This window comes from Bufo gargarizans, chromosome 2, assembly GCF_014858855.1.
Source record: "Bufo gargarizans isolate SCDJY-AF-19 chromosome 2, ASM1485885v1, whole genome shotgun sequence".
NCBI classification, from domain to species: Eukaryota; Metazoa; Chordata; class Amphibia; order Anura; family Bufonidae; genus Bufo; species Bufo gargarizans.
In genome coordinates, this window is record NC_058081.1 from 421,729,861 (window position 1) to 421,757,429 (window position 27,569).

At 45.5% G+C, this 27,569-nt stretch overlaps 1 protein-coding gene across 1 annotated transcript in view; it reads left to right on the forward strand.

The window, feature by feature from the left end:
- TENM2 (teneurin transmembrane protein 2) overlaps nt 1–27,569 on the forward strand; it is a 3,034,822-nt gene that overhangs the window by 2,609,849 nt on the left and 397,404 nt on the right. The window contains exons 19-20 of the mRNA XM_044277356.1: nt 24,253–24,502; nt 26,320–26,340. Of these exons, the coding sequence (XP_044133291.1) occupies nt 24,253–24,502; nt 26,320–26,340 (271 nt within the window). The remainder of the gene's footprint in view (nt 1–24,252; nt 24,503–26,319; nt 26,341–27,569) is intronic.

The following is a 27,569-nucleotide window of genomic DNA, read 5'->3' on the forward strand; positions in this document are numbered from 1 at the left end:
TTACCAGCAGTCCCAGGAGTAGCTCCCCCAACTGCATAGGCGATAAGTGTCAAAGGAAGCCGCCACCTTATTTGACAGTATATTCTGAGGGTGAGGACCCTTAGATCTTCCCCTCAAGCGTCTATCCAGATGTACAGCAGGGGACATAGCTGCTTCCAATGACTCAGGTTTTTCCTAAAAGTCCAACACATCCTGCAGCCTCTCAGATAGACCCTGACAGAACTGGCTACGGAGAGCAGGATCATTCCATATCCCTACAACTAGTAAGAGCAGAGTGCCGTGCGGCGCTACGTGACTTCAGCTTATATAGAGGCTCGGTCACATGCTGCACTTGGCCAATCACAGCCATGCCATTAGTGGGCATGGCTGTGAAGGTTTCTATGGGCACACAAGTTAAACGCTTGTTGATTGACTGCCCTGCAGCCTTTTAACAAGCGCCTTTAGATTGCCAAACACCGAACTTGAACCCTAACTTTTATGAAAATGTTCGGGTTCGAGCCCGGGTGCAAAAAAACCTAAAGTTCGGTACGAACCTGAACTTTACAGTTCGGGTTCGCTCAACCCTAGTTATAAACTGTCAGCAGTCAACATAGATGGGAACAATAACTTTAAAGAGGTTGTGCAAAAATGTTTATTTTTTGCAAACCCCTATTTAGCCAGACCTGTAAATGAAAGCTTACTTACATGCTTCCCAGTGCTAGCTCCCCACTCCCATTTGTCATGATGTAAGGTGATCCAGTCAGTGTTTGGCTGTAGCCTTGCCAAACCAGATCTTTTCAGCAAGGGAGCCGAGCTGAGTATTGCAGACAGGGAGGAGACGAAGCAGGGAGCCGGTACTAGGAAGCGGCTAAGTATGCTGCACTTTACTGGTCTGGCCATATAGAATGGATTTACCCCCACCCCTCTACCCAATTCTTGCACAGCCTTTTTAAAAAATAATATTTTTGTAGTGTAGGTCTTTTAGCATGGGTTTTCTTCCATACAAGCACCTGGAGAACTAATGGTTTGTTTATAGGGATGAGCGTACCCGAACTGTATTTTCGTAAAAGTCCGGGTTCGGGTTCGGTGTTCGTCGCTTTCTTGGTGCTTTTTGAAAGGCTGCAAAGCAGCCAATCAACAAGCGTCGTACTACTTGCCCCAAGAGGCCGTCACAGCCATGCCTACTATTGGCATGGCTGTGATTGGTCAGAGCACCATGTGACCCAGCCTCTATTTAAGCTGGAGTCACGTAGCGCCGCACGTCACTCTGCTCTGATCAGCATAGGGAGAGGTGCAGCCGTGACGTTAGGGCGAAATTAGGCAGTGATTAACTCCTCCAAAAGACTTCATTCAGAGATCGATCTGCAGCTGTGGATGATTGAACTGCTGCTATTGAATTGCTCACTGTTTTTAGGCTGCCCAGAGCGTTTTTCAGTCACTTTTTTCTGGGGTGATCGGCGGCCATTTTGTGTCTTGTGGTGCGCCAGCACAAGCTGCCACCAAGTGCATTTAACCCTCAATGGTGTGGTTGTTTTTTGGCTAAATTCTACTTTAGGGTCAAGCTGTCACACCAAGTGCATTTAACCAGCAATAGTGTGGTTATTTTTTGGCCATATACTACATCAGGGGCAAGCTGAGCCTGTCACCAAGTGCATTTAACCCTCAATGGTGTGGTTGTTTTTTGGCTAAATCCTACATCAGGGTCAAGCTGTCACACCAAGTGCATTTAACCATCAATAGTCTGGTTATTTTTTTGGCCATATACTACATCAGGGGCAAGCTGTCACCAAGTGCATTTAACCCTCAATGGTGTGGTTGTTTTTTTGGCTAAATCCTACATCAGGGTCAAGCTGTCACACCAAGTGCATTTAACCAGCAATAGTGTGGTTATTTTTTGGCCATATACTACATCAGGGGCAAGCTGAGCCTGTCACCAAGTGCATTTAACCCTCAATGGTGTGGTTGTACTAGGCCTTAAATTTATATCCAGCTAAATCTGTCGTTACTGTTGTGGCAGGTCAAGTTATTTAGTGTCCGTCAAAGCACATTTTTTGTTCTGGGTTGAAATACAATTCCCAATTTAGCAATTACCTAATTTAGTGGTTTCTGCTGTATCAGGCCTACTTTAAATGTATCCCTAAAAGGGTATATTAGATTCAAGGTGCAGATAGGGTCATTCTCAATAACTTCACACACACACACTACTGTGCATATCCCAGTCTAATTCTGTCAGTAAACCTATATCTGTCACCAAGCGCCTAAATACTAGGCCTCAAATTTATATCCAGCTAAATCTGTCGTTACTGCTGTGGCTGGTCAAGGTATTTAGTGTCCGTCAAAGCACAGGTTTTGTTCTGGGTTGAAATACCATTCCCAATTTAGCAATTTTATAATTTAGTGGTTTCTGCTGTATCAGAGCTATTTTAAATCTATCTCTAATAGGGAATATCAGATTCAAGGTGCAGATAGGGTCATTCTGAATAACTTCACACACACGTTACTGTGCATTTCCAAGTCTAATTCTGTCGGTAAACCTATACCTGTCACCCAGCGCCTAAATAATAGGCCTCAAATTTATATTCAGCTAAATCTGTGGTTACTGCTGTGCCTGTATTAGTGTAATACGGTACCTAAATAGATAGCCAGATAGTGTTAGTTGTCTTTAAAAAAAGGCCTGCATTTGAATTCAATATATTGGGTCAAATAATATTTTTGTTGTAGTGGTGAACGATAACAATGAGGAAAACATCTAGTAAAGGACGCGGACATGGTCGTGGTGGTGTTAGTGGACCCTCTGGTGCTGGGAGAAGACGTGGCCGTTCTGCCACAGCCACACGTCCTAGTGTACCAACTACCTCAGGTCCCAGTAGCCGCCAGAATTTACAGCGATATTTGGTGGGGCCCAATGCCGTTCTAAGGATGGTAAGGCCTGAGCAGGTACAGGCATTTAGTCAATTGGGTGGCCGACAGTGGATCCAGCACGATCACATTATCTCCCACCCAGTCTTCTGCAGAAAGCGCACAGATGGCGCCTGAAAATCAAGCCCATCAGTCTGTCACATCACCCCCATGCATACCAGGGAAACTGTCTGAGCCTCAAGTTATGCAGCAGTCTCTTATGCTGTTTGAAGACTCCGTTGGCAGGGTTTCCCAAGGGCATCCAGCCAGCCCTTCCCCAGCGGTGGAAGACATAGAATGCACTGACGCACAACCACTTATGTTTCCTGATGATAAAGACATGGGAATACCAGCATGTCTCTGATGATGACGAGGTGCCAACTGCTGCGTCTTTCTGCAGTGTGCAGACTGAACAGGAGGTCAGGGATCAAGACTGGGTGAAAGACGATGCAGGGGACGATGAGGTCCTAGACCCCACATGGAATGAAGGTCGTGCCACTGACTTTCACAGTTCGGAGGAAGAGGCAGTGGTGAGACCGAGCCAACAGCGTAGCAAAAGAGGGAGCAGTGGGCAAAAGCAGAACACCCGCCGCCAAGAGACTCCGCCTGCTACTGACCGCCGCCATCTGGGACCGAGCACCCCAAAGGCAGCTTCAAGGAGTTCCCTGGCATGGCACTTCTTCAAACAATGTGCTGACGACAAGACCCGAGTGGTTTGCACGCTGTGGCATCAGAGCCTGAAGCGAGGCATTAACGTTCGGAACCTTAGCACGACTTGCATGACCAGGCACCTGCATGCAAAGCATGAACTGCAGTGGAGTAAACACCTTAAAAACAAGGAAGTCACTCAGGCTCCCCCTGCTACCTCTTCTGCTGCTGCCGCCTCGGCCTCTTCTGCTGCTGCCGCTTCGGCCTCTTCCTCCGCCTCTGAAGGAACGTTGGCACTTGCCGCCCAACAAACAGGGGATGTACCACCAACACCACCACCTGCGTCACCAAGCATCTCAACCATGTCACACGGCAGCGTTCAGCTCTCCATCTCACAAAAATTTGAGAGAAAGCGTAAATTCCCACCTAGCCACCCTCGATCCCTGGCCCTGAATGCCAGCATTTCTAAACTACTGGCCTATGAAATGCTGTCAACAACAGATCGACGAGTGGTTGCTGCCGGTGAGCCTCAAGCCCGGCCTGGTGGTGTGTGATAATGGGCGAAATCTCGTTGCAGCTCTGGGACTAGCTGGTTTTACGCACATCCCTTGCTTGGCGCATGTGCTGAATTTGGTGGTGCAGAAGTTCATTCACAGCTACCCCGACATGTCAGCGCTGCTGCATAAAGTGCGGGCCGTCTGTTCGCGCTTCCGGCGTTCACATCCTGCCGCTGCTCGCCTGTCTGCGCTACAGTGTAACTTCGGCCTTCCCGCTCACCGCCTCATATGCGACGTGCCCACCAGGTGGAACTCCACCTTGCACATGCTGGACAGACTGTGTTAGCAGCAGCAGGCCATAGTGGAGTTTCAGCTGCAGCACGCACGGGTCAGTTGCACTACGGAACAGCACCACTTCACCACCAATGACTGGGCCTCCATGCGAGACCTGTGTGCCCTGTTGCGCTGTTTCGAGTACTCCACCAACATGGCCAGTGGCGATGACGCCGTTATCAGCGTTACAATACCACTTCTATGTCTCTTTGAGAAAACACTTAGGGCGATGATGGAAGAGGAGGTGGCCCAGGAGGAGGAGGAGGAGGAGGAAGAGGGGTCATTTTTAGCCCTTTAAGGCCAGTCTCTTCGAAGTGACTCAGAGGGAGGTTTTTTGCAACAGCAGAGGCCAGGTACAAATGTGGCCAGCCAGGGCCCACTACTGGAGGACGAGGAGGACAAGGATGAGGAGGAGGTGGAGGAGGATGAGGATGAAGCATGGTCACAGCGGGGTGGCACCCAACGCAGCTCGGGCCCATCACTGGTGCGTGGCTGGGGGGAAAGGCAGGACGATGATGATACGCCTCCCACAGAGGACAGCTTGTCCTTACCTCTGGGCAGCCTGGCACACATGAGCGACTACATGCTGCAGTGCCTGCGCAACGACAGCAGAGTTGCCCACATTTTAACGTGTGCGGACTACTGGGTTGCCACCCTGCTGGATCCACGCTACAAAGACAATGTGCCCACCTTACTTCCTTCACTGGAGCGTGATAGGAAGATGCGCGAGTACAAGCGAACGTTGGTAGACGCGCTACTGAGAGCATTCCCAAATGTCACAGGGGAACAAGTGGAAGCCCAAGGGCGAGGCAGAAGAGGAGCAAGAGGTCGCCAAGGCAGCTGTGTCACGGCCAGCTCCTCTGAGGGCAGCGTTAGCATGGCAGAGATGTGGAAAAGTTTTGTCAACACGCCACAGCTAACTGCACCACCACCTGATACGCAACGTGTTAGCAGGAGGCAACATTTCACTAACATGGTGGAACAGTACGTGTGCACACCCCTCCACGTACTAACTGATGGTTCGGCCCCATTCAACTTCTGGTCTCTATATTGTTCACTTGGCCAGAGCTAGCCTTTTATGCTTTGGAAGTGCTGGCCTGCCCAGCGGCCAGCGTTTTGTCTGAACGTGTATTCAGCACGGCAGGAGGCGTCATTACAGACAAACGCAGCCGCCTGTCTACAGCTAATGTGGACAAGCTGACGTTCATAAAAATTAACCAGGCATGGATCCCACAGGACCTGTCCATCCCTTGTGCAGATTAGACATTAACTACCTCCCCTTAACCATATATTATTGTACTCCAGGGCACTTCCTCATTCAATCCTCTTTTTATTTTCATTTTACCATTATATTGCGAGGCAACCCAAAGTTGAATGAACATCTCCTCTGTCTGGGTGCCGGGGCCTAAATATATGACAATGGACTGTTCCAATGTTGGCTGACGTGAAGCCTGATTCTCTGCTATGACATGCAGACTGATTCTCTGCTGACATGAAGCCAGATTCTCTGTTATGGGACCTCTCTCCTCTGCCTGGGTGCTGGGCCTAAATATATGACAATGGACTGTTGCAGTGGTGGCTGACGTGAAGCCTGATTCTCTGCTATGACATGCAGACTGATTCTCTGCTGACATGAAGCCAGATTCTCTGTTACGGGACCTCTCTCCTCTGGCTGGGTGCCTGGGCCTAAATATATGACAATGGACTGTTACAGTGGTGGGTGACGTGAAGCCTGATTCTCTGCTATGACATGCAGACTGATTCTCTGCTGACATGAAGCCAGATTCTCTGTTACGGGACCTCTCTCCTCTGGCTGGGTGCCTGGGCCTAAATATATGACAATGGACTGTTACAGTGGTGGGTGACGTGAAGCCTGATTCTCTGCTATGACATGCAGACTGATTCTCTGCTGACATGAAGCCAGATTCTCTGTTACGGGACCTCTCTCCTCTGGCTGGGTGCCTGGGCCTAAATATATGCCAATGGACTGTTACAGTGGTGGGTGACGTGAAGCCTGATTCTCTGCTATGACATGCAGATTGATTCTCTGCTGACATGAAGCCAGATTCTCTGTTACGGGACCTCTCTCCTCTGCCTGCGTGCTGGGCCTAAATATATGCCACTGGACTGTTACAGTGGTGGGTGACGTGAAGCCTGATTCTCTGCTATTCACGGCACACTCAACCATTGTTTAGTTTGCAAAAGAATGTTGTATTTTTATTGTGTCCAATACCAACAAAATATAGTATCAGAGAAAACTGAAAAAGCAGGGCCAACGTTTCGGTCCTAACCGGACCTTGGTCACGGCCTGTGGGCAATACAGAGAAATATATAGATACCATCAATAGGTTGTTGGAGTACAATAGTCGAACATTGAATGGTAATTAAGAAAAACAAAGAAAAGTAACAATCCACATAATAAGAAAGATCATAAACAGGACAGCTGAATGAGTGTTAGTATATTTTATGGTGGGGAAAAAAGAGCCCAGGGCGAGGGCAGGCCATGGGATCCAAATCCGTTTAAGGCAATATAGAATATTAGTATGGATACTAGAAAGTTATTAATGACGCCAGGGTCAAATAGTCCTATGGATATAGGCAACTATGTATATAATTTGGACCTGGTCAAGAAAATACGGAAATAAGGATCATGCATGACCGGCTATCAACCATGGAGCTCGAGTTGTCCACCACAAAATTATATATGAAATCCATCATAAATACAAATTCAGCCCTCTAATGCATATCTTATCAGAGGAGCAAGGTAATATATCAAAGAAGTTTGCATACATTAAACATTCAAAATGCAGTCCAAGATCAAAGTAGGAGAAATGATCAAATGTCTTACCAATGTGCTTCTGGAGCTGTGTGTAATCGTTGGTGGTATAGTATGAACTAACGATGTGTTGCTAGTTTATAGTGAGCTAACACGTGGGAAGCGGCGTCTGACGTCATCGCGCCGCGTCATCAGATCGCGTTGCATATGTGTGAAACGCAGAGCGCATAGGTAATGCGTCATCACTAGGCATCTGGTGTTGCCTAGACGCGCGAATCAGTAGATGGTGCATGCGTGGAAATGGACAGTGATCTCATCCAAGGGAATACACATAGCTCCAAAACACTGGGCAACAGAGTAAATGGCGGCATATTAATATATAGAATAACAGCGTATACAACGAGATAAACAATATCATCAGATGTAGAAGAACTTTGACAGTGATTTAAGTAAAATATAATCAAAATTGGCAAATAGTCGAGTTGTTCATTTTCCATGGGGTAAATCGTTATATATCTTGTATCTTGAGATGTTATGCTATGTACCATCGTCAAATTGAATTCCGGATCACAGTTCTTCTAAATCACTATAGATGTCTGAATTAGTTACAGAAATAGATTAGTACAAGTTAGTATAGGATAATATGAAGATAATATGAAAATGAGGGTAATATATATATATATGAAATAGACTTAAGTACAGTTGTTGTTGGATAATAGAACCAATAAAAATTATAATATCGGCCGCCCTCATTATCATTATATAATATCTGTCAACCTCCAAAACAAATTAATTAAAGGGATTAGGGATATTAGAACAACATTAGAGTAGAAGATAACATATATTTACGTTTATAGGCCTACCTATACCTAAGTATCAGCGCGTCTGAATGGAGAAACAGGAGATAAAACGAGAGAAGTATATAATTAAGGAAACAGTTATGATCAAGAACTGCATACAAATGAATATATCAATACAAGTGTCAAATTAATCATACCGGATTATTTAATTTAGATTAATAGATCAAACTCACGGTTTAATCCATAAGGTGTAATAGTTTTTAATTCGTAAATCCAGAAGGACTCTCGTTGCCGCAATAGCAGTTTGCGGTTGCCACCCCGTCTAGGCATTGGTATGTGATCGATAACCTGGAATTGTAGCTGGCTAACTGTATGCTGTGACTGTAAAAAATGATGAGGTATGGGAAGTTCCGTTTTTTTACACCTAATGTCAGATTTATGTTTGCTGATCCGGTCACGGATGGATTGGGAGGTTTCACCAATGTATGCCTGACCACATGGGCATTTAATCAAGTATACTACATAGGATGTAGCACAAGAGTAGTAGCCTTTAATGTTGTATATTTTACCAGAGTGTGGATGAGAGAATGTGTTGCCTTTTTTCACATTGGTACATTGCGCGCAATTTAGACAGGGAAACGTCCCATTTTTCTGAGGAGCCAGAGTGGGCTGTATAAATTTGGGTTTTTGTGGACCAATGTCAGCATGAACCAAGGAGTCTCTAAGGTTACGTGGGCGCTTGTAACACATTCTCATTGGATAAGAGAATTCTGAAATTTCTGGATGAAATTTTTTGAGCAATGGCCAGTGTTTACGGATGATCTGATGTATTTTTGGTACTAAGGAGTGGTAGGTAGTAATAAACGGTATTCGTGGAATGGGATTTGGTTTGTCGCTTGATCTAACGATGGAGGCGGCCTGTAGAGATATTTGTTTGAGCTCCTTGTCTAAAAGTGATTGCGGATAACCGCGTGTGCGGAACCTTTGAGCCATTTCTTGTAGACGGGTCTCCCTGGTGTGGGATTCACTCACGATTCGTCCGACTCGCATAAATTGTGACTTTGGTAGGGATGTTTTGGTATTTTGAGGATGATTGCTGGAAAAAAGAAGAAGGGTGTTTCTATCAGTGGGTTTCTTATATAAGTCCACTGTAAGTTTGCCATCAGTCTTGACTATTAGTGTATCAAGAAAATGAACTGAATGTTTACTGATGGTAACCGTAAATCGTAAATCTGCTGTGATGTTATTGAGAAAGTCAAAAAATTGGTCGAACGAATCGCGGGTACCTTCCCACACCAGGAAGATATCGTCGATGTAGCGGCGCCATATTTTACAATGTTGTTGAAAAGTAGGGTAAGAATATACATGTGTTGACTCGAAGTCTCTCCGGCATTAACAGCCTCTCCGCTGAGCACCTCCATTTTTGGGATTTACCCCTTCACAAAACGGAGTGCCATTCCAATCTTTTTTGATTCTCTGCTATGACATGCAGACTGATTCTCTGCTGACATGAAGCCAGATTCTCTGTTACGGGACCTCTCTCCTCTGGCTGGGTGCCTGGGCCTAAATATATGACAATGGACTGTTGCAGTGGTGGCTGACGTGAAGCCTGATTCTCTGCTATGACATGCAGACTGATTCTCTGCTGACATGAAGCCAGATTCTCTGTTACGGGACCTCTCTCCTCTGGCTGGGTGCCTGGGCCTAAATATATGACAATGGACTGTTGCAGTGGTGGGTGACGTGAAGCCTGATTCTCTGCTATGACATGCAGACTGATTCTCTGCTGACATGAAGCCAGATTCTCTGTTACGGGACCTCTCTCCTCTGGCTGGGTGCCTGGGCCTAAATATATGACAATGGACTGTTACAGTGGTGGGTGACGTGAAGCCTGATTCTCTGCTATGACATGCAGACTGATTCTCTGCTGACATGAAGCCAGATTCTCTGTTACGGGACCTCTCTCCTCTGGCTGGGTGCCTGGGCCTAAATATATGCCAATGGACTGTTACAGTGGTGGGTGACGTGAAGCCTGATTCTCTGCTATGACATGCAGATTGATTCTCTGCTGACATGAAGCCAGATTCTCTGTTACGGGACCTCTCTCCTCTGCCTGGGTGCTGGGCCTAAATATATGCCAATGGACTGTTACAGTGGTGGGTGACGTGAAGCCTGATTCTCTGCTATGACATGCAGACTGATTCTCTGCTGACATGAAGCCAGATTCTCTGTTACGGGACCTCTCTCCTCTGGCTGGGTTCCTGGGCCTAAATATATGACAATGGACTGTTGCAGTGGTGACTGACGTGAAGCCTGATTCTCTGCTATGACATGCAGACTGATTCTCTGCTGACATGAAGCCAGATTCTCTGTTACGGGACCTCTCTCCTCTGGCTGGGTGCCTGGGTCTAAATGTATGACAATGGACTGTTACAGTGGAGGGTGACATGAAGCCTGATTCTCTGCTATGACATGCAGACTGATTCTCTGCTGACATGAAGCCAGATTCTCTGTTACGGGACCTCTCTCCTCTGCCTGGGTGCTTGGCCTAAATATATGCCAATGGACTGTTACAGTGGTGGCTGACGTGAAGCCTGATTCTCTGCTATGACATGCAGACTGATTCTCTGCTGACATGAAGCCAGATTCTCTGTTACGGGACCTCTCTCCTCTGCCTGGGTGCCTGGGTCTAAATGTATGACAATGGACTGTTACAGTGGAGGGTGACATGAAGCCTGATTCTCTGCTATGACATGCAGACTGATTCTCTGCTGACATGAAGCCAGATTCTCTGTTACGGGACCTCTCTCCTCTGCCTGGGTGCTGGGCCTAAATATATGACAATGGACTGTTGCAGTGGTGGCTGACGTGAAGCCTGATTCTCTGCTATGACATGCAGACTGATTCTCTGCTGACATGAAGCCAGATTCTCTGTTACGGGACCTCTCTCCTCTGGCTGGGTGCCTGGGTCTAAATGTATGACAATGGACTGTCACAGTGGAGGGTGACATGAAGCCTGATTCTCTGCTATGACATGCAGACTGATTCTCTGCTGACATGAAGCCAGATTCTCTGTTACGGGACCTCTCTCATCTGCCTGGGTGCTGGGCCTAAATATATGACAATGGACTGTTGCAGTGGTGGCTGACGTTAAGCCTGATTCTCTGCTATGACATGCAAACTGATTCTCTGCTGACATGAAGCCAGATTCTCTGTTACGGGACCTCTCTCCTCTGCCTGGGTGCCTGGGCCTAAATATATGCCAATGGACTGTTGCAGTGGTGGCTGACGTGAAGCCTGATTCTCTGCTATGGGACCTCTCTCCAATTGATATTGGTTAATTTTTATTTATTTTATTTTTATTTTTATTCATTTCCCTATCCACATTTGTTTGCAGGGGATTTACCTACATGTTGCTGCCTTTTTTCAGCCCTCTAGCTCTTTCCTGGGCTGTTTTACAGCCTTTTTAGTGCCGAAAAGTTCGGGTCCCCATTGACTTCAATGGGGTTCGGGTTCGGGACGAAGTTCGGATCGGGTTCGGATCCCGAACCCGAACATTTCCGGGAAGTTCGGCCGAACTTCTCGAACCCGAACATCCAGGTGTCCGCTCAACTCTATTTGTTTACTTATACCTATTTGGATGGATGAAATTCAGTTGCTTGACTGATGCTGAAGAGTGGTAGATAGTGCTGCTTCATTTACAGACTAAACATTGGTCCATTCATTGTGAAAGCTAAGTTGCTATGCATTTTGCTATGCATATATTTATTTTCTGGGGTCACAGTTTTTAGTTTATAAAGTACAACACCATAAAATGTTTATTATTTTTTGTTGCAGTTACTTATTTTTCTCACAGTGCTTATATTTTTTGCTGCAATAAAATTGTTACATCTTACTAAAATCCCTACATGACACATATTTGATATATCAATTTTAATCATCAGCATGGCACGTAAAATATGACAGAATCCTAGATTTAGTCATGAACTTATTACCCATTAAAGTGACCTTCTGGTTTAAGAAAGATATATAAAAATAAAAATCACATTAACTGGGAAACCAACAGAACACTTACTTGGTACCCTCCTTTTCACCTTTTAGTTGCAGATCCACTAATTCACGGACTCCTCCTGTGTCATTCAAGATGGCTACTTCTCAGAGTATCTGAAGCAAACTGAGCATTGGTAGTCCAAAACACTTCCTACTTCCCATTCCTACTCTTGGATTTGCCAGCACTGTTCAGATGAGCAGTTCTGGGCAATCTAAGAGCAGCAGTAAGTGTACTAGGCTACCAAATGCACATAATGCATCAGGCAGTCAGCAGAAGTTCATCCATCTTGGACAACAGAAGAGGAGACTGGGAATTGTCAGATCTGTAACTAAAAAATATGAAAAGGAGGGCACCAGGTAAGTGTTCTGTAGAGACAGGAGGATAATACTGCCTGAAAATCATTTCCATTTTCACACAGTCTAAAGTGAAAGCTGCAAGTACAGTATATACAATTCTCTCTTCAATCTGCTCTCATTCTAGCTAGATTGTGACTAAAGCAAAGTCTCTTGGCTTTAAAATAAGACCAGAAATGCAGCACTAGCTGCATTCTGGTCTAAAAAGAGCCCTCCAAAAGTGCCACCCCCTACCCCCCACAGCTTCATATCCCAAGCATGATTTATCCAAAACAATGTTGTCCTTTCTGCCTTGCACAAACAGAATTTGGGCTGATCAATGGAGGGTTAATGTAACATCTAAGCATGGTTCCACCTCTTTATGTGTGATTTGGTTTTCTACAAAATACCAGACGACAAACCATTGCCATACTTAAATTTTAGCTGTAATTCGACTAATTATGTGTGGCATTCTATTCTTCTAGTTTCCAGTGTTGGTGTATTGTACGTTGTTATTGGCTGTTTTTACAAAACCCTGTGGGTGGTAACCTCGTTGGAAGATGTGTATAAATCAATGCTTGTGTGTTCAAATATAGAGTTGTAAAGTCAGACACTGTAGTGTTCACTCATGACATATTAAATGGTGTCAACTATAATTGTGGCTTTATGGAGGTTTGAGGAGTAGCTGGTGGGTATAACTATACTTATTGAATTCTAAATTACATTTAGGTGTTAATTTACTTCCCTGCTGTTTTGACTAAGAGCATTATTTTCCCAGTGCTGTTTTTTTCTCATTGCACATCTGTGGTTAAAATCTGAGGACTGATGCGTAAGCTTTTACTGCTACTTGCTCATACTAACCAAACACTATTATTTACTAGTCACAAAAGTGTCATAGGGCACTTGGCTGATGCATTATTTTAATAAAGAAATGTCCCCAAATGATCACATTGCTTAAAGATTTCATATTTGTTATTACAGTAACTTTGTCCTGGAGAAATGAGCAGCATGATGCCAAGCTATTATGTGCATAAAATATACTTAGCAGCTATATATATATCGTGCCTTGAAAAACTATTCGTATCCCTTGAACTCTTTCACATTTTCATGTTACACCCAGAAATTGAAATGTATTTTATTTGGATTTTATGTGATAGACCAACACAAAGTTAGCAAGTATCTGTGAAGTGAAAAGAAAATGATACATGGTTTTCAAAAATTTTAATAAATAAAAATCTGGAAAGTTTGCCGTGCATTTTTTATTCACCCCCCCCCCCCCCCGTACACTGATACCCCTAAATAAAGTCTAGTATAACCAATTCCCTATAGAAGTCGCCTAATTAATTGGTAAATAGAGTCCACCTACAGTACAGACCAAAAGTGTGGACACAACTTCTCATTCAAAGAGTTTTCTTTATTTTCATGACTATGAAAATTGTAGATTCACACTGAAGGCATCAAAACTATGAATTAACACATGTGGAATTATATAAATAACAAAAAAGTGTGAAACAACTGAAAATATGTCATATTCTAGGTTCTTCAAAGTAGACACCTTTTGCTTTGATTACTGCTTTGCATACTCTTGGCATTCTCTTGATGAGCTTCAAGAGGTAGTTACCTGAAATGGTTTTCACTTCACAGGTGTGCCCTGTCAGGTTTAATAAGTGGGATTTCTTGCCTTATAAATGGGGTTGGGACCATCAGTTGCGTTGTGGAGAAGTGAGGTGGATACACAGCTGATAGTCCTACTGAATAGACTTAGAATTTGCATTATGGCAAGAAAAAAGCAGCTAAGTAAGGAAAAACGAGTGACCATCATTACTTTAAGAAATGAAGGTCAGTCAGTCCGAAAAATTGGGAAAACTTTGAAAGTGTCCCCAAGTGCAGTCACAAAAACCATCAAGCGCTACAAAGAAACTGGCTCACATGCGGACCGGCACAGGAAAGGAAGACCAAGAGTCACCTCTGCTGCGGAGGATAAGTTCATCCGAGTCACCAGCCTCAGAAATCGCAGGTTAACAGCAGCTCAGATTAGAGACCAGGTCAATGCCACACAGAGTTCTAGCAGCAGACAAATCTCTAGAACAACTGTTAAGAGGATATTGTGTGAATCAGGCCTTCATGGTAGAATATCTGCTAGGAAACCACTGCTAAGGACAGGCAACAAGCAGAAGAGACTTGTTTGGGCTAAAGAACACAAGGAATGGACATTAGACCAGTGGAAATCTGTGCTTTGGTCTGATGAGTCCAAATTTGAGATCTTTGGTTCCAACCACCGTGTCTTTGTGCGATGCAGAAAAGGTGAACGGATGGACTCTACATGCCTGGTTCCCACCGTGAAGCATGGAGGAGGAGGTGTGATGGTGTGGGGGTGCTTTTCTGGTGACACTGTTGGGGATATATTCAAAATTGAAGGCATACTGAACCAGCATGGCTACCACAGCATCTTGCAGCGGCATGCTATTCCATCCGGTTTGCGTTTAGTTGGACCATCATTTATTTTTCAACAGGACAATGACCCCAAACACACCTCCAGGCTGTGTAAGGGCTATTTGACCATGAAGGAGAATAATGGGGTGCTGTGCCAGATGACCTGGCCTCCACAGTCACCGGACCTGAACCCAATCGAGATGGTTTGGGGTGAGCTGGACCGCGGAGTGAAGGCAAAAGGGCCAACAAGTGCTAAGCACCTTGGGAACTCCTTCAAGACTGTTGGATACCATTTCAGGTGACTACCTCTTGAAGCTCATCAAGAGAATGCAAAGAGTGTGCAAAGCAGTAATCAAAGCAAAAAGTGGCTACTTTGGAGAACCTAGAATATGACATATTTTCAGTTGTTTCACACTTTTTTGTTATGTACATAATTCCACATGTGTTAGTTCATAGTTTTGATGCCTTCAGTGTGAATCTACAGTTTTCATAGTCATGAAATTAAAGAAAACTCTTTGAATGAGGTGTGTCCAAACTGTTGGTCTGTACTGTATGTGTCATTTATTCTCAGTATAACTACAGCTATTCTGTGAATGCCTCAGTGGCTTGTTAAGAACATTGGTGATAAAACAGCATCATGAAAATCAAGAAACACACCAGAAGTGGAGAAGTGTAAAGCACAGTTAGGGTATAAAAAAAAAATATTCCAAGATCTGTAAATATCTCCCGGAGCACTGTTTCATCCATCATCCAAAAATGGAAGGTGTATGGCATAACTGTAAAGATATGGCATTCCACCTAAACTGATACCCCAGGCAAAGAGCGCACTAATTAGAGAAGCACTCCGGAGGAGCTGCAGATATCTTGGGTGGGGAATCTGTCCACAGGAAAACTATTAGTTGAAAGAGTGGCAAGAAGAAAGTCATTTTTGAACGCAAGCTATAATTAGTCCTGTTTGCAGTTTTCCACAAACCATCTAGGGGACACAGCAAACATGTGGAAGAAGGTGCTCTGGTCGGATATGACCAATGTTGAACTTTATGGCATAAATGCAAAACGCTAAGTGTGGCAGAAAACCAACACTGCACATCACCCTGAACAATCCCACTGTGAAGCATGGTGGTGGCAGCTCTATGCTGCGAGGATGCTTTTCTTCAGCAGAAACAGGGAAGCTGGTCAGAGTTAATGGGAAGAAGGATGAAGCTAAATGAAGAAAACCTGGTAGAGGCTGCAAAATACTTGAAACTGGGACGGAGGTTCAGCTTCCACCATGACAACATCCCTAAACATACAGCCAGAGCAACAATGGAACGGTTTAGATTAGAGTTGAGCGAACACCTGGATGTTCGGGTTCGAGAAGTTCGGCCGAACTTCCCGGAAATGTTCGGGTTCGGGATCCAAACCCGACCCGAACTTCGTCCCGAACCCCATTGAAGTCAATGGGGACCCAAACTTTTCGGCACTAAAAAGGCTGTAAAACAGCCCAGGAAAGAGCTAGAGGGCTGCAAAAGGCAGCAACATGTAGGTAAATCTGCTGCAAACAAATGTGGATAGGGAAATAAATAAAAATAAAATAAATAAAAATTAACCAATATCAATTGGAGAGAGGTCCCATTACAGAGAATCTGGCTTCACGTCAGCCACCACTGTAACAGTCCATTGTCATATATTTAGGCCCAGGCACCCAGGCAGAGGAGAGAGGTCCCGTAACAGAGAATCTGGCTTCATGTCAGCAGAGAATCAGTTTGCATGTCATAGCAGAGAATCAGGCTTCACGTCAGCCACCACTGTAACAGTCCATTGTCGGATATTTAGACCCAGGCAGAGGAGAGAGGTAACAGAGAATCTGGCTTCATGTCACCAGAGAATCAGTCTGCATGTCATAGCAGAGAATCAGGCTTCACGTCACCCAACATTGGAACAGTCCATTGGCATGTATTTAGGCCCAGGCACCCAGGCAGAGGAGAGAGGGCCTGTAACAGAGAATCTGGCTTCATGTCAGCAGAGAATCAGTTTGCATGTCATAGCAGAGAATTAGGGTTCACGTCAGCCACCACTGTAACAGTCCATTGTCATATATTTAGGCCCAGGCACCCAGGCAGAGGAGAGAGGTCCTGTAACAGAGAATCTGGCTTCATGTCAGCAGAGAATCAGTCTGCATGTCATAGCAGAGAATCAGGCTTCACGTCACCCACCACTGTAACAGTCCATTGTCATATATTTAGGCCCAGGCACCCAGCCAGAGGAGAGAGGTCCCGTAACAGAGAATCTGGCTTCATGTCAGCAGAGAATCAGTCTGCATGTCATAGCAGAGAATCAGGCTTCACGTCAGCCACCACTGCAACAGTCCATTGTCATATATTTAGGCCCAGCACCCAGGCAGAGGAGAGAGGTCCCGTAACAGCGAATCTGGCTTCATGTCAGCAGAGAATCAGTCTGCATGTCATAGCAGAGAATCAGGCTTCACGTCACCCACCACTGTAACAGTCCATTGTCATATATTTAGGCCCAGGCACCCAGCCAGAGGAGAGAGGTCCCGTAACAGAGAATCTGGCTTCATGTCAGCAGAGAATCAGTCTGTATGTCATAGCAGAGAATCAGGCTTCACGTCAGCCAACATTGGAACAGTCCATTGGCATATATTTAGGCCCCGGCACCCAGACAGAGGAGAGGTTCTTTCAACTTTGGGTTGCCTCGCAATATAATGGTAAAATGAAAATAAAAATAGGATTGAATGAGGAAGTGCCCTGGAGTACAATAATATATAGTTAAGGGGAGGTAGTTAATGTCTAATCTGCACAAGGGATGGACAGGTCCTGTGGGATCCATGCCTGGTTCATTTTTATGAACGTCAGCTTGTCCACATTGGCTGTAGACAGGCGCCTGCGTTTGTCTGTAATGACGCACCCTGCCGTGCTGAATACACGTTCAGACAAAACGCTGGCCGTCGGGCAGGCCAGCACCTCCAAGGCATAAAAGGCTAGCTCTGGCCAAGTGGACAATTTAGAGACCAGAAGTTGAATGGGGCCGAACCATCAGTCAGTACATGGAGGGGTGTGCACACGTACTGTTCCACCATGTTAGTGAAATGTTGCCTCCTGCTAACACGTTGCGTATCAGGTGGTGGTGCAGTTAGCTGTGGCGTGTTGACAAAACTTTTCCACATCTCTGCCATACTAACCCTGCCCTCAGAGGAGCTGGCCGTGACACAGCTGCCTTGGTGACCTCTTGCTCCTCCTCTGCCTTGGCCTTCCACTTGTTCCCCTGTGACATTTGGGAATGCTCTCAGTAGCGCGTCTACCAAAGTGCGCTTGTACTCGCGCATCTTCCTATCACGCTCCAGTGAAGGAAGTAAGGTGGGCACATTGTCTTTGTACCGTGGATCCAGCAGGGTGGCAACCCAGTAGTCCGAACAGGTTAAAATGTGGGCAACTCTGCTGTCGTTGCGCAGGCACTGCAGCATGTAGTCGCTCATGTGTGCCAGGCTGCACAGGGGTAAGGACAAGCTGTCCTCTGTGGGAGGTGTATCGTCATCGTCCTGCGTTTCCCCCCAGCCACGTACCAGTGATGGGCCCAAGCTGCGTTGGGTGCCACCCCGCTGTGACCATGCTACATCCTCATCCTCCTCCACCTCATCCTCGTCCTCCTCGTCCTCCAGTAGTGGGCCCTGGCTGGCCACATTTGTACCTGGCCTCTGCTGTTGCAAAAAACCTCCCTCTGAGTCACTTCGAAGAGACTGGCCTGAAAGTGCTAAAAATGACCCCTCTTCCTCCTCCTCCTCCTCCTGGGCCACCTCCTCGTCATTCATCGCCCTAAGTGTTTTCTCAAGGAGACATAGAAGTGGTATTGTAACGCTGATAACGGCGTCATCGCCACTGGCCATGTTGGTGGAGTACTTGAAACAGCGCAACAGGGCACACAGGTCTCGCATGGAGGCCCAGTCATTGGTAGTGAAGTGGTGCTGTTCCACAGTGCGACTGACCCGTGCGCGCTGTAGCTGAAACTCCACTATGGCCTGCTGCTGCTCGCACAGTCTGTCCAGCATGTGCAAGGTGGAGTTCCACCTGGTGGGCACGTTGCATATGAGGCGGTGAGCAGGAAGGCCGAAGTTACGCTGTAGCACAGACAGGCGAGCAGCGGCAGGATGTGAACGCCGGAAGCGCGAACAGAGGTGTATCGTCATCGTCCTGCGTTTCCCCCCAGCCACGCACCAGTGATGGGCCCAAGCTGCGTTGGGTGCCACCCCGCTGTGACCATGCTACATCCTCATCCTCCTCCATCTCCTCCTCATCCTCGTCCTCCTCGTCCTCCAGTAGTGGGCCCTGGCTGGCCACATTTGTACCTGGCCTCTGCTGTTGCAAAAAAACCTCCCTCTGAGTCACTTCGAAGAGACTGGCCTGAAAGTGCTAAAAATGACCCCTCTTCCTCCTCCTCCTCCTCCTGGGCCACCTCCTCTTCCTTCATCGCCCTAAGTGTTTTCTCAAGGAGACATAGAAGTGGTATTGTAACGCTGATAACGGCGTCATTGCCACTGGCCATGTTGGTGGAGTACTCGAAACAGCGCAACAGGGCACACAGGTCTCGCATGGAGGCCCAGTCATTGGTGGTGAAGTGGTGCTGTTCCGCAGTGCGACTGACCCGAGCGCGCTGCAGCTGAAACTCCACTATGGCCTGCTGCTGCTCGCACAGTCTGTCCAGCATGTGCAAGGTGGAGTTCCACCTGGTGGGCACGTCGCATATGAGGCGGTGAGCGGGAAGGCCGAAGTTACGCTGTAGCGCAGACAGGCGAGCAGCAGCAGGATGTAAACGCCGGAAGCGCGAACAGACGGCCCGCACTTTATTCAGCAGCTCTGACATGTCGGGGAGTTGTGAATAAACTTCTGCACCACCAAATTCAGCACATGCGCCAAACAATGGATGTGCGTCAAACCGGCTAGTCCCAGAGCTGCAACGAGATTTCGCCCATTATCGCACACCACCAGGCCGGGCTTGAGGCTCACCGGCAGCAACCACTCGTTGATCTGTTGTTCTATACCCCGCCACAACTCCTGTGTGGTGTGGGGCCTGTCCCCCAAACATATGAGTTTCAGAATGGCCTGCTGACGTTTACCCCGGGCTGTGCTGAAGTTGGTGGTAAAGGTGTGTGGCTGACTGGATGAGCAGGTGGAAGAAGAGGAGGAGGAAGCCGAGTAGGAGGAGGTGGCAACAGGAGGCAAAGAATGTTGCCCTGCGATCCTTGGCGGCGGAAGGACGTGCGCCAAACAGCTCTCCGCCTGGGGCCCAGCTGCCACTACATTTACTCAGTGTGCAGTTAGGGAGATATAGCGTCCCTGGCCGTGCTTACTGGTCCACGTATCTGTGGTTAGGTGGACCTTGCCACAGATGGCGTTGCGCAGTGCACACTTGATTTTATCTGATACTTGGTTGTGCAGGGAAGGCACGGCTCTCTTGGAGAAGTAGTGGCGGCTGGGAACAACATACTGTGGGACAGCAAGCGACATGAGCTGTTTGAAGCTGTCTGTGTCCACCAGCCTAAATGACAGCATTTCATAGGCCAGTAGTTTAGAAATGCTGGCATTCAGGGCCAGGGATCGAGGGTGGCTAGGTGGGAATTTACGCTTTCTCTCAAATGTTTGTGAGATGGAGAGCTGAACGCTGCCGTGTGACATGGTTGAGGTGCTTGGTGACGGAGGTGGTGGTGGTGTTGGTGGTACATCCCCTGTTTGCTGGGCGGCAGGTGCCAACGTTCCTCCAGAGGCGAAGGGAGAGGCGGAGGCGGCAGCAGCAGAAGAGGCTGAGGAGGCAGCAGCAGAAGAGGTAGCAGGGGGAGCCTGAGTGACTTGCTTGTTTTTAAGGTGTTTACTCCACTGCAGTTCATGCTTTGCATGCAGGTGCCTGGTCATGCAGGTTGTGCTAAGGTTCAGAACGTTAATGCCTCGCTTCAGGCTCTGATGCCACAGCGTGCAAACCACTCGGGTCTTGTCGTCAGCACATTGTTTGAAGAAGTGCCATGCCAGGGAACTCCTTGAAGCTGCCTTTGGGGTGCTCGGTCCCAGATGGCGGCGGTCAGTAGCAGGCGGAGTCTCTTGGCGGCGGGTGTTCTGCTTTTTCCCACTGCTCCCTCTTTTGCTACGCTGTTTGCTCGGTCTCACCACTGCCTCTTCCTCCAAACTGTGAAAGTTAGTGGCACGACCTTCATTCCATGTGGGGTCTAGGACCTCATCGTCCCCTGCATCGTCTTCCACCCAGTCTTGATCCCTGACCTCCTGTTCAGTCTGCACACTGCAGAAAGACGCAGCAGTTGGCAGCTGTGTTTCGTCTTTATCAGAGACATGCTGAGGTGGTATTCCCATGTCCTCATCATCAGGAAACATAAGTGGTTGTGCGTCAGTGCATTCTATGTCTTCCACCGCTGGGGAAGGGCTAGGTGGATGCCCTTGGGAAACCCTGCCAGCGGAGTCTTCAAACAGCATAAGAGACTGCTGCATAACTTGAGGCTCAGACAGTTTCCCTGGTATGCATGGGGGTGATGTGACAGACTGATAAGCTTGGTTTTAAGGCGCCATCTGTGCGCTTTCTGCAGAAGACTGGGTGGGAGATAATGTGAATGTGCTGGATTCACTGTGGGCCACCCAATTGACTAATGCCTGTACCTGCTCAGGCTTTACCATCCTTAGAACGGCATTGGGCCCCACCAAATATCGCTGTAAATTCTGGCGGCTACTGGGACCTGAGGTAGTTGGTACACTAGGATGTGTGGCTGTGGCAGAACGGCCACGTCCTCTCCCAGCACCAGAGGGTCCACTAACACCACCACGACCATGTCCGCGTCCGCGTCCTTTACTAGATGTTTTCCTCATTGTTATCGTTCACCACAACAACAAAAATATTATTTGGCCCAATGTATTAAATTCAAATTCAGGCCTTTTTTTAAAGACACCTAACACTATCTGGCTATTTATTTAGGTACCGTATTACACTAATACAGGCACAGCAGTAACCACAGATTTAGCTGACTATAAATTTGAGGCCTATTATTTAGGCGCTGGGTGACAGGTATACGTTTACAGACAGAATTAGACTGGGATATGCCCAGTAGCATGTGTGTGAAGTTATTGAGAATGACCCTATCTGCACCTTGAATCTAATATACCCTTTTAGGGATAAATTTAAAGTAGGCCTGATACAGCAGAAACCACTAATTTAGAGAATTGCTAAATTGGGAATTGTATTTCAACCCAGAACAAAAACTGTACTTTGACGGACACTAAATAACTTGACCAGCCATAGTGACCAGCCACCCTGATGTAGGATATAGCCAAAAAACAACCATACTATTGAGGGTTAAATGCACTTGGTGGCAGCTTGTGCTGGCACACCACAATACACAAAATGGCCGCCGATCACCCCAGAAAAAAGTGACTGAAAAATGCTCTGGGCAGCCTAAAAACAGTGAGCAATTCAATAGCAGCAGTTCAATCATCCACAGCTGCAGATCGATCTCCAAATGATGTCTTTTGGAGGAGTTAATCACTGCCTAATCTCGCCCTAACGTCGCAGCTGCAACCTCTCCCTATACTGATCAGAGCAGAGTGACGTGCGGCGCTACGTGACTCCAGCTTAAATAGAGGCTGGGTCACATGCTGCACTGGCCAATCACAGCCATGCCAATAGTAGGCATGGCTGTGACGGCCTCTTGGGGCAAGTAGTATGACGCTTGTTGATTGGCTGCTTTGCAGCCTTTCAAAAAGCGCCAAGAAAGCGACGAACACCGAACCCGATCCCGGACTTTTATGAAAATGCCCGGGTTCGGGTCTGTGTCACGGACACCCCAAAATTCGGTACGAACCTGAACTATACAGTTCGGGTTCGCTCATCCCTAGTTTAGATCAAATCATATTCATGTGTTAGAATGGCCCAGTCAAAGTTCAAACCTGGGCTGTCAGCGGCTGAAACGTCAATTGAGACATTTCAAGACGACCCCGCTTACATATAAAAACAAACACAGGACAAACAAACAACTAACAGCGCCACTCTAAGCAAAATAGGAATAAAATAAGTTGTAGAAATATTAATAGTTGTAATCAGCTTGCATCAAAGTTTGTGTAAGGAAAAAGGTAAATCCCCTTTCCATCAGCCGCAGTCAGAGACAGACCCAGTTGTTACCATCTTGATTGAAATTCTGAACAACTCCTCCCCTGCCTCGCTCAGTCTGTGTCCTTTATTTATTAACAAAAGGTGTAAAAGGGGCTGGCCCAAGACAAGGATACAGGAAGTGATGACATATCAAAGGACAGGGAGGGGCAATCAATGTGGCTGGCCAGACAATGCACACACCCCCATCCCTGTATAAGGAAGGATGAGTCATGCCCATTACCCGACCAGCCAGGTGGCCGCCCACCCCCCATCACTGTCAGCATGGACCTCATTCAATACTGCTCCAAAGTGATCAGTGTCTAGTAAAAATCATTCTACTGGTTCTCATACTGACAGTTTTACCACTGGTCCTGATTCAGCCAAAGTACCCTCTGCTAGAGTGTTCTCTGGCTAAATCTGACACAGGGAGACAGATGACAATCTATAAAAACTCACACACATCCTAAAGTAAAATGTCTGCATAATAAAATTTCCACAACAAATAGATAATAATAATGGCCCAAGAACAAGCTTAAGGGTGAATTTATGAGACACCCAAGTGGTACCAATAAAACTAGCGTGCTGATATTGCTATTTAATAATAATATTTTTTGGGTGTACCAAAAGAGGAAATATGCATAAAGAGGTTAAATATACACTTAGTACATGTTATATTAAAATCAAAACAGGGAAACACCCTGATGAACTCACTTCACAGGGGGCTTGCCACCAGGATAAAACTCAAGACACCTGGAGCACAACCCCCCAGCCAGGATCGCCTGTAGTATGTTGAAGATTAGACGTCAGAATTCCAGTCATACCAGGATGGAGATATATGGCACGTGGGACAGCGACTCTTCATCAATCTTATTATTCAAATGTTAAAAGGTTCAACGCATTTCAGGGAAGACAAATAATCTCCTTCATCAGGAGCAAAGTTAACTTTGGTGCCTCTGGTTCATTTCTACCGTTTGTGTACCCTGTACCTAGGTAGCTTTTGTTAACCGCATCCTGCCTTTTTCTTTCTTCTCTAACATATCCAAAGTTCAAACCTAAATCCCATTGCGAATCTGTGGCAAGACTTGAATTTTGCTGTTCACGTGCGCTCTACATCCAATCTGACTGCCTCTAGATTTGCAAAGCTGGTAGAGACTTACCCCAAAATAATTGCAACGAAAGGTGGTCCCATAGAGTATTGACTTAGTAGTATATCATTCTGTTTTCAGTTCACACATACTTGTTACTTTTGTGGGTGTAACGTGACAAAATGTGGAAAAGTTCAAGGGGTATGAATACTTTTTCCACTAGTCAATTTGGTCTGTTTTCAGCATGTTAATCATTAATGCGCTTTCTTACTTATCTTTACTAGGCATCCTGCATAAAGGCAGTGGAGAAAATCAGTTTCTTTCACAACAACCTGCAGTCATTACGAGCATTATGGGCAATGAGCGTAGAAGAAGTATATCTTGTCCAAGCTGCAATGGCCTCGCTGAAGGGAACAAGCTATTGGCTCCAGTGGCTCTTGCAGTTGGAATTGACGGAAGCCTATTTGTGGGAGATTTTAATTATATACGATGTATCTTTCCCTCCAGAAATGTCACCAGTATTCTGGAACTTCGGTGAGATTTTAATCTTGGCATACAAGTTAGCTGGAATGTCAGGCAGTATGCTTTTATTAATCAGAATTTTATAGCTGACCTGACACAACTCAAAACTACTAAGGTTTTAGTTTGTCACAAACTAAATACACTGAGACACTAATGTCTTGTAATTGTGTGTTTTCCTAAAATATTTGTATTGATGATAGAAAAAAGAGAGAATCCAGCAGAACAAGAGCTGATACTCCATGATTAAAATATTATTTGCTGCATCACAGAAAGATGTGCTACCAGCTTCCTGATCAATGAAGGAGAAAGTGACACTTAGAGCAGATGTTTGCGGCTTTGCTAATGTCCTATGGACTGAGAATGACATTCATCTCTGTCAGAGATGAGCAAATTTTTCAAACGTTTGATTCGGCTGATTCGCATAATAAAAAAAATAAAATGCTGCATGACAAATTACTTTGTCACAAAATGCATTTTTTGTAAGTAGTGGGTGCAATGACAGGGAGCTGCGATAGCATCGCCCCCCCCCCCCCCATCATTGTACCCCTTAGATGCCGCGTTCATACATGATTGCGGCATCTGAGTTTAAAAACAGTGCAAAATTAGCATTACAAAAATTAAATCAAACTTATTGCATCCATTTGCTCGTGACGGGCCGTCCGCCGCCATCTTGCTTGAAGATCTGGCACAAACTCTTCCGCGGAGCAAGATTACATCATCACGCCGGCCGACATGGTTATGTCATGTCACCACGCATGGGATTTCTGCCAAGATCTTCCATAAAGATGGAGGCTGGCAGCCCATCCCGGGCAAATGGAGGGGGTAAGAATGATTTTTTTCGTTTTTTCTACTATTTCAGGTTAAATCGATTTGCTTACACCAGGCATGCTCAATCTGCGGCCCTCCAGTAGCCCTAACAGTGTACACCTATCAGCCTACTGCAGGGCATTTTGGGAGTTGTAATTTTACAACAGCTGGAGGACCGCAGTTTGAGCATGCCTGGCTTACCCGAAGCACAAGGAAATTCGGCGTTGAGGCGAATTTATCCTGAAATTCAGATCAAATTCCACTTTGGGGGAGTTGATTCGCTCATCTCTAATTAAGTGTTCAGCACATTTACATTCTGTACATGATTTGTGTTGCTTGCTTATTCTCTGTTACCCTCTGCAGAATGAAAATCCTATTATATGCCTTTGAAGCGTTGTGTTTTTTGGCAAATACTGTACCTTTATATGAAATAAATAATATATATATATATATATATATATATATATATATATTATTATAATTTTTTTCAAATAACCACAATATGTAAAGGGAATTCCTCAAACTTATCACTAAAGAAACTGCAATAACAGTCTACTGTACAAAGTAGTACAATGGATAATACACTTTTTATTGGATTGAATTGATAATTGCAGATGATTTGCAGAATGGTATTAAAAATGCAAAGTGTGCAAACCACAGCTTCCCATGATTAGGCAATTAAGCCACTAGAAACATTGGGCAATGTTAGATAATGATAGTAAAGAGGTTACTGCCGAAAATAAGTAACTAAAGAGTAAACTCTTTAGTTACTTATTTTCGGCAGTAACCTCTTTACTATCATTAACTAACATTACCCAATGTTTCTAGTGGCTTAATTGCCTAATCATGGGAAGCTGTGGTTTGCACACTTTGCATTTTTATTACCATTCTGCAAATCATCTGCAATTATCAATTCAATCCAATAAAAAAGTGTATTATCCATTGTACTACTTTTGCCTTTTTAAATTGCCTCACTATTTATCTTTTTCTTTTTTGTTTCCCATCCATTTTTCTGGATAAAGAAACAAAGAATTTAAACATAGGTAAGGCTTTGAATTGCACAATGGCACATTTCTTTTCATTTGCTCTTTGTCCATTTTGCTGCGATATAATGAAATGTTTCCAAATGAGGGAATCACTGCTGTTAATTACTGCTTCCCTCCTCCTCTGGATACTCATTGTTTTGTACTTAATGTTAGAGGTAAAGTTGTTTCACTCCATTATCATTTTTCTTTATTATATTGGCTCAATATAACAAAGATGTTTTACTCCTCAGCTACAAAGTTAATTTTATTAGCGCATAAGACAACTAAGTGACAGTTGTTTCATTCATAATTAATTATAAAAAGGATGAAATGTTAAGGGTAAAATACGTACGGTAAGTCAGTGTATTAAAATATCAAGTCTAACAGCGACAAAACAATGTTGTCAGTCTATATTGTGATGTCACAAATGGATCCATTCCTAGCATGATGTCAAATAGTCACATATAACAATATATTTGAAAGTTAAAGGGGTTGTCCATGTTCAACGCTGAACCCGGACATATCCCCATTTTCACCCAGACAGCCACTCCTAATATGAGCATCGGAGCATGAAATGCTCCAATGCTCAACTTTGCCCTGCCCTGAATCACGCAGGGCAAAGGCATTTATGGAGATCCGGTGACATACCAGGTTCTCTATAGGGTTAGCTTGGCGGAGGCTTTCCCCTCCACCTAGCTGTAAGAAAATATAAACAAATAAGCCCTTGGCCTGCACAATCCAATGCAGGGCAAAAGAAAGCATCGTAGCTCATGTTAGAGGGGTCAAAGGAGTGAAAATAGGGTTGTATGGGTTCAGCTCTGAACCTGGACAACTCCTTTGAAAGGGTTTCCAAGGGACAGGACCGGACTGGGGAAAAAAACTAGCCCTGGAAAAAGTTGCATACCAGCCCCACAGCATTGCATCATTATTTAATTGTTTTAAATAGGAGAAAGCATTCATTTTAAAACATGTGTAAACACGAATATGAACTTTGCCCCACGATAGATCTTTTGTAGAACCCCCATTGTTCATATTATCACAGTGTTTTCCCAACTAGGATGCCTCCAACTGTTGCAAATCTACAACTCTCAGCATGCTCAGACATGCTTTACCACGCCCTTTGACCCACCCCTTTTTTGTTGGCCACCTATTTAATGATTGTTGCATGCAACATTTTACTTGACCAGCTATTTTAGATATTCTACTGCATTCCTGTTACAATCCCCCTCCCCCAATGAGCCTTTCAA